General features: G+C 46.0%; 1 protein-coding gene across 7 annotated transcripts in view; it reads right to left on the minus strand.

The window, feature by feature from the left end:
- PXK (PX domain containing serine/threonine kinase like) overlaps positions 1-6,030 on the minus strand; it is a 109,468-nt gene extending 103,438 nt beyond the window's left edge. For 5 of the 7 annotated variants that reach the window (XM_034996729.1, XM_034996728.1, XM_034996727.1 and 2 more), the window contains exon 1: positions 5,822-6,030. In XM_034996729.1, coding sequence (XP_034852620.1) covers positions 5,822-5,923 — 102 coding nt within the window. In that variant the 5' untranslated portion in view covers positions 5,924-6,030. The remainder of the gene's footprint in view (positions 1-5,821) is intronic. The other 2 variants (XR_004677762.1, XR_004677761.1) reach the window with 1 other exon arrangement.
- Between the last annotated feature and the right edge of the window lie 1,698 nt (positions 6,031-7,728).

Here is a 7,728-nt window from a genome sequence, read left to right on the forward strand (position 1 = left end):
AGTCAGGCTCAGGTCATGATCTCAGGGTCCTGGGATTGAGCCCCAGGTTAGGCTCTGGGCTGAGCGGGGAGTCTGCTTGAGGATTCTCTCTCCCTCTCCTGCTGCCCTTCCCCCCCTGCTCTTTCTCTCTCTCTCTCTAAAATAAATACATAAAATTTTAAAACTGATTATGGAGATAGGTACACAACTCTGTGAATATATTTATACTGACTTGTTTAGTCAATGGGTAAATTGTACAGTATGTGAATTATATATAAAGCTGTTACTAAAAAAAAAAAATTTCTAGAAGACTCCTCTTGCAATGGGTTCCCCAAACTAATATTATACTAATAGGAATACCTTCTTAACCACCAAAAAATAACTACTCAATTATTTGAAGACAACAGTAAAAATGTACTCTTGGTAAGCAGGAGAAAGTACCTGACAGTTTGATCTTCAGCTGGAAATGAACAGACTCACCCCAAATTTGGTAGTCAGCAAGATCAGCTGGAGACTAAATGGTCAATCTGCACAAACTCTTCCCCTCCAGAGGTCCACGTATTTACCCCAGATAAAGTGCTTGTCCCTTAGTCCTTAGTCAAAATTTTCAAAGTGAAAATGAAGGGCTCTGTCATCTCCTCCGATGACAGTCATACCTTAATTTCCCCTACCATGTGCACCTTACTTGTAAAAGAAGTCACTGACAAGGATGACTTCCAATATCAGGGGAAAAACAACGGAAAAAAACTATTACTCTCTCTTCTACAACACCCGCAAGCACTCAAGCACTTCTGAGTTCTAAAACAATATTCGAGTTCAGCTCTCCTGTTTTCAGGATGCCAAAAGCTGGGACATAAAGGAGCCTCATTTCATGTGAAGCCACTTAGAAACCTCCAGCAGCTTGAAAAGGAACCACTACCTGCCTCAGTAGAAAACAGGTTTGTTCTAGTTGGCCCAAATGAACCAACCCACTTAGACCACCAATCAACAATCCATATTTTGAACAATCTTATTAAGATCACAAATATATGGAAGCTGTGTACACATAGGTGAATATTTACGATATTCCCCTAGGGAGCAAAACACATAAGATCTTTTCTCCTAAAATAAACTTCAGCCCCAGAATCCCATGTTTCTTCCAAGTAACTATAGCCAGCTTCTTATTTGTATTCCTACTACAAGAAATCTTCCTAGTGGGATAATCCTCAAAAGAGGTGATAAATGAGGATTAAGAATCACCAGCCCCTAGGGGCACCTGGGTGGCTCACTCGGTTGAGCATCTAATTCTTGATTTCGGCTAAAGTCATAATCTCGGGTTGTGAGATCAGGCTCTGTGCTGGGTGTGAAGCCTGCTTAAGGTTCTCTCTCTGCCTCTACCCCTCCCCACTTGCACGCTCTTTTTCTCAAAAAAAAAATCACCAGCCCCTAAATCAGTCTGCAAAAAAATTGACTTCAATAGGTACAGTTTACTTACAATCTCTATATTAACTAATTACCATTATCTAAAACGTTCCAACTCAGACTTTTGTAACTGCATCCATTACAGGTTTCAAAAACAAGTGGGGAAAAATACGTAAGTAGAAGACAAGTGATAAGATTTCAAGAAAACTTGGGGTGCTAGGTGCTCAGTTGGTTAAGCATCTGCCTTCGACTGAGGTCCTGATCCCAGGGTCCTGGGATCAAGCCCCGCATCGGGCTCCCTGATCAGTGGGGAGCCTACTTCTCCCTCTGTGTGTGCTCTCTCATCTCTCTCTCAAATAAATAAATAAAATCTTTAAAAAAAGCAGATTTCAAGAAAACTTATTATCTTATTATAAAATGAGGAACTATCATTTGGTCTGCATTTGCCTATGCAAATATCTTCAAGGAATTTTCTAAAGTAGTCAGTATAACCTGGAATTCTAAAGAAACTTCCAAATAGCATCCCAAAAGGAAGCCCAGATAGATCCTGATATTGAGCACTGGGTTGCCTAAAATGTCAGGCCCTGAAGGCAATGAGGTCTGCTAATTTGACATCACATTTGAATAGGTATTCTGATGATATATGAATAGAGTTTAAAAGACTATATAAAAAAGGCCACTGATTAAAAAGCTGAGGCTCAATAATCCAAGCCACAAAAGGAACTTCAAAACCACCTGTGTTATGACAGGTAAAGACTCTGACTTGTCAACACCTTGGGAAATGGAAGATCTCAGAATCCCATAGAACAAAAGCTCAATGAAAGCAGGTGCTATCTAGCAGACCACCAGATCTCCAGCATGTGTCTGGCACACAGTAGGTACACAACACATTTTTCTCGAATTAATGAGTACTGTTGAATAAATAAACTGTGCAGGAATACAGTTTCCAAAAATCAAAGGTCAAAGAGAGACCCATTTTCAGTAAAGATCTCAACATGTAATATTATCTTTCCCAGATTTAAAAAATGTTGTTATGCCTCAAATATCACTAAAATTATCTTTTGTTTCTCAAGAACAAAATGCACCAAATGCAGAGTAAATGGGCCTTGATTCAGATGAACCTCACAGAAGAGTATTTTAAAAGGAGAAAACCGAGATGAAGTGTTAGCACACTACAGCACACTGACCAGCAAAAATCTGATACGCATATTTGATAACAACTCTCTCCCAAACTGTCGGTTTCCTCTGGTTTCTATTTCAGCTAGGTAAGCATTTTTTCAGTCTATCGATTTTTAGAAGTTTTCCCTTTCACATCGCCAAGAACGTCCATATTTCCCTTGTTTTCTCTTCGTTCCCCCCAAACTTTCCCACAATTCACCTGTACGGCTTTTTATTCAAATTCCTTTTGTTTGGAAAATCCTTCCCTTTCCTCCCACCCCAGGCTGAAAGCATCCTCCCTAACTATGGTCCCTTCTGATTTTATGGAAGTTTCATTTCCTTGCAGCAGAGGCCTGGTGTATTTCCTGAAGCCAAATTCATTGTGCTCCATAAAAGTGAAAATAAAATCATTCAGACCACAGTCAGGAACAGAATCATCTACCAATCTGTGCCCTCTCTGCCAGTTTCTCATCTAAATATGCCTTTCTGGTGGTGACCTTGTGTTCCCTTCATCCTGGCACCTGTATTTTCCAACCCACAGAATTTCCCCCCCTCCAAGTCCCTAAATTTTAAATCCTATGTAACCTAAAATTTTCTGCTGTAAATTCTGTTTCCCAAAGCTAAACAACCTTGATAAGGGGAAGGAACTCTGGATAAAAATCAGCTATTTTCGATAATCACACTTTACCCTGTTTAACGCTTTGGAAGTTATTTCACCAGGGAGTGAATAGATGGAAGAAGAAAGAAATGCCCTTTACGAATACTTCATAAAGACTAGTTCATTTGATCTTTGTAACAACCTTGGAAGGCAGGCAGAGCAGGCTTTTATTACCCTCTTTACAACATAAAACTACACATCAAAAAGTTAACCTCTTTGTGACTTGCCCAAACAACGTCACAGACTAGCAAGTGTCTGCCCAAAACTGTATTAATGTCTTGCCTCTTCCAACTCAAAGGCTGTCTACTATATACTCTCTCTGTATGTTTCTATCCTACAGCCAAGGAGCTCAGTATTTCAGAGGGAGGACTGACCTCTGACTTTTGGGACACCATTTCCCTTCAGCTAACAAGTAGAAAAGCCACCTTCAGTTTTCCCAATAGAAAACAATGCTCTTTTCTTCCATTTGCCACCATTAACAACTACTTCTTTCCAAAATAATTTCCAACAGTTCCTGTTTTAAAGGGACTTACTCATAAGGGGCTAATAATCCAGAAAGTCTGCATCAGCATATGATTTTCTCAATAAAGTTCAGGGCTGATGCAACATTTCCCAGTCTCCAATTCTACAGCTAAAATGACAAGAACATAGAACAGTCAAAAATTGCGCAAGACAATGCTACAGTGTTTTTTACTCATTCACATCTGCCTCTATGGGTCTCCTGTGAGTCACTGTCTTTTGTGATCAGTCATCATTATAGGGACTCCCATTCTCTACTCTAAATTATGTTATTTCTTAAAGAAAAGCTCTGCAGTAAAAATAGAATCCTATTACATCTTTCACTACCTTGCTGAAGCGCTGACCCCCTTAACTTAGCACCTCAGATGCCACGTTGTTCCAATTCTCACCACTACTGTTTTACACAAACAAAAAAGAGGCAAAGTAAGGTTGCAATTTATTTGTTTATATTCATTCAACAAACACATATGAAATCCTATCAGACACCAGGGACTGGGACCCAAAATTAAGCACCTGTCCTCCTCTCATAACCTGGGGGAGAGGAAAACTAAAGAAATAATTTCAGAATAAACTGATCTAGGTTAAGGTGGAAGTGAGCACAGGGCATGGGGCAGTGGCCATCATGGAATGCTTCCTGGAAGAAGTGATCTGTGAGCATTTATAAGCATCTCTCTACCTTCAGCAAAAAATAAACCTAAAAGACTCAACCCCTCTCCCCCCAAATTTGCCAAAAGTCAAGTCAAAAATCTAGTTTAATAGCAGAATTTATTCTTGAACACCTGCCCTAAATTTCAACCTTTAACCCATACTCCCATAGGTATACATTACAGAGGGTAAAGATTCTGTCCAACACAGTGCCTTCTCCCAAGTCTGTAAAACAGGATTAAAGATAAACGAAAACATAAAATACATTTTTTAAAAATATAATCATTTTCCTAACTGGAAATGAACACTTTGAACAATCCAAACCCTACAAGGCACGGCTGTCGGAAGAGGAAACTAAGGTTCAAAAAAGTCCCACTTTAATACAACAGAATAAAAGATCTCTTTGAAGTCACCAGAACAGCTTGAACAAAAAGAGAAACAGAAGGCTATTGTGGGGCTTTAGCCTCCAGATGATGAACCCTAAACACACTGCAATGGTAAACAAACAAGCCTCTGAGCCAAAATCTGATTTGGTGACCTGACAAAACATTACAATTTAAGGAATCTCTCTCTCCCCATTCATTATTTCCCAAAGTCCCCCTGGCTGGCAGCTCCTGTTTTTCTGCTGGTTCCTAGGTTTATTGCTTGTAAATTACAATGCACAGTATGCTTTTCAAAAAAAAAAAGGTACAGGCAAATGAAAACAACATTGGTTTTAAAGACCCATAAAAGACAGTATAGGTAACAGAAATGAATTCTGCCTGTGTTTACTGTGAGGACCTATTACTCTTTTATGCTACTCCAGTGGATTTTAAACTCAAATGAATGCTACCACTGCCCACTAAAGAACAGGTTAGAGGAGGGAAGGAGCACACTCACATACCTGCCTCAGCAGGACCCCAGACTGCCTCCCTCACCATTTCCCTGCGCCCAGGCCAAGCAGCTGCCCAGCAACTGGGGCTGCAGACCCCAGCCGCTTACACTCTGCCATCCCAACAAGTAGGCTCTAAAGTCACACTTCCATTTGGCCCGGCACATCCACATCGCCGCCACTCAGGTCCCCAGCGGAAGGGAGTAAAACTCAGCGGCCCCAAAGAGAAGGCTGGCGGCGGGCAGAAGCGGAGGAGAGGGTCCCAAGCGCTCCCTTTACTCCGCCTGGCCAAGGTGGGCCCGGGAATCCAACACCCCCTACAACTCGGAGCCGCACCGCCGAGCCCCTCCTCCAGCTTGGCCCACGGGGCTGCGATCCCCACCCCCGGCCCTTGCAGACCTGAGTTCACCTGGGCCCCGGGGCCCCTGTCCCAGAGCCACGGCCACCGCACTACCCTCCCGGCCTGGGCCGCCGACCCCCGGCCCCGCTCCCCGCCCCGGCGACCCAGCCCGGCCAGCGCCGGGCCGCCCGAAGCCCTCTCGCGGCCCGGGGCCGCCCCGCGCCGCCCGCCCAAGCGGCGGGCCGCGCACCGTGTGGGACTGCAGGCTCTGGCTCGCCTCGATGGCTGCTGTCAGCGGCACCGTGTCGTCCAGCAGCACCTTGCCGGCCGGCGGCTTCTCCATGAAGGCCATCCCCGGACGCCCGTCCGCCACCGCCTCGACACCAGGGGCAGGAACCAGGGGCGCCGACTCCCGCCGCCGCCCGGCTCCGCCGCCGCCGCCGCCGCTGTCAACACGCGCCGCCCCACACGCCGCCGCCACCCGCCGCGCCCGCAGGGTCCTAGCGCCGGCTGCCCCGCCGCCGTCGCTGTCCATACTGGCCGCCCTTCCCGCTGCCGCCTCCCGCGGGGTCCTAGCGCCACACTGCCGCGTTCGCCGCTGCCCCGGACCCGCGTTTCCAAGCTCCTCGCAGCCGCCCGCAGGCCCGGTACCCTCAGCATCCAGCCTCAGACCCGGGACATTGCACCCTAAGCCACCACGTCCAGAGAGCCTCAGATCCGAAGACATGGCGTCCTGAGCCCTGCGATCCAGGAACCCTCAGGCCTAAAGATTACCAAACCAAGCCTTGCGATGTTGGGCTTTTCACTTTCGGCCGGGACTGCCAGACTTGAGACTTTTACAGCTGGACCTTTCCCACCCAGGCCTCCCGGGCCCAAGGACCCTAAGACCCAGAAAAGGGACCTTCAAGATGAGACCCTCAGTCCGACCCCTGCAGACCCAGAAACTTTCTAAAACCAGCCCGTAAGATTCAGGTTTTTCTGAACCCTTAATCCTGGCTTTTCAGACCCAAGAATCTAAGAGCTGGGTCCTCAGAATTGAACCCCACAGCTGGAGCCTTTGGACTCCAGGACCCTCAGACCCAAGCTCTTGGAACTGGGGATCCTAAAAACTGGGCCTCAGTCCAGGACTCCAACCTCCACCCTTGGCCCCAGCCACAAGGCCTTGTCAAAAAGAAAACCATTGGGGCGCCTGGGTGGCTCAGTCCTTAAGCGACTGCCTTCGGCTCAGGTCCTGATGCCGGATCGAGCCCGGCATCGGGCTCCCTGCTCCGCGGGAAGCCTGCTTCTCCCTCTTCCACTCCCCCTGCCTGTGTTCCCTCTCTCGCTGTATCTCTCTCTGTCAAATAAATAAAATCTTTAAAAAATAAAATAAATTAAAAAAAAAAAAAGAAAATCATAGACCCAAAATGGAGTCACTTATCCTATGTTACATCGCCAAACCAGGGCTTACAACGAACCTAACTATGGTTTCAACCTCCCCCAGAAATGTAGTTTTAACCGTCAGTCAGCAATATTCAGTGAGGTAATCTGACACGCAGACTATCCATCCCCCCCTCCCCCGCCAAAGGAAGATGAGGTAATTTGCATGGTAAGACCCCCTGCTCTTTCCCCTAAGGGAAAGTGACCTTGCCTGAAATAATCCTTTCTTTTGCTAGTAACTTCCTTGCCCCACCCTCCTTCCTATAAAAACCTCCCTTTTTGTACAGTTCCTTAGAGCTCCTTTCTACTTGCTAGATGGGTTGCTACCTGAATTACGAATCACTTAATAATGCCTGTTAGATCTTCAAATTTACTTGGCTGAATTCTTTTAACAGCCTTCACCCCAAGAACCCTCAACTAAGATCCTGCAGACTTGGGGTCTTCAGTCCCACTGTACTGGCTCCAAGAACCTCAAACCCAGAGGTTTGAAATAACTTCCCAGCTCCACATTTGCCCCCCCAGTCTTTCTGAAACCAAGGTCACAATTCTGGCACTCCCCCTGCCACCCAGTTCTCTCCACCCCACCACACCCCTGCAATCCCACCCACACTGCTCTTTCCAAGGGCTGCATCCCAAGACAGTGGAGTTAGACTTTGAATCAGATGACCAGGATCTCTGGGGCTCTGGTATTTACCAGCTGTATGACCTTGAATAAGTTACCCAACCTCTCTAAGCCCC

This window comes from Mirounga leonina, unplaced genomic scaffold (assembly GCF_011800145.1).
Source record: "Mirounga leonina isolate KUSES-001 unplaced genomic scaffold, KU_Mleo_1.0 Mir_94, whole genome shotgun sequence".
Taxonomy (NCBI): Eukaryota; Metazoa; Chordata; class Mammalia; order Carnivora; family Phocidae; genus Mirounga; species Mirounga leonina.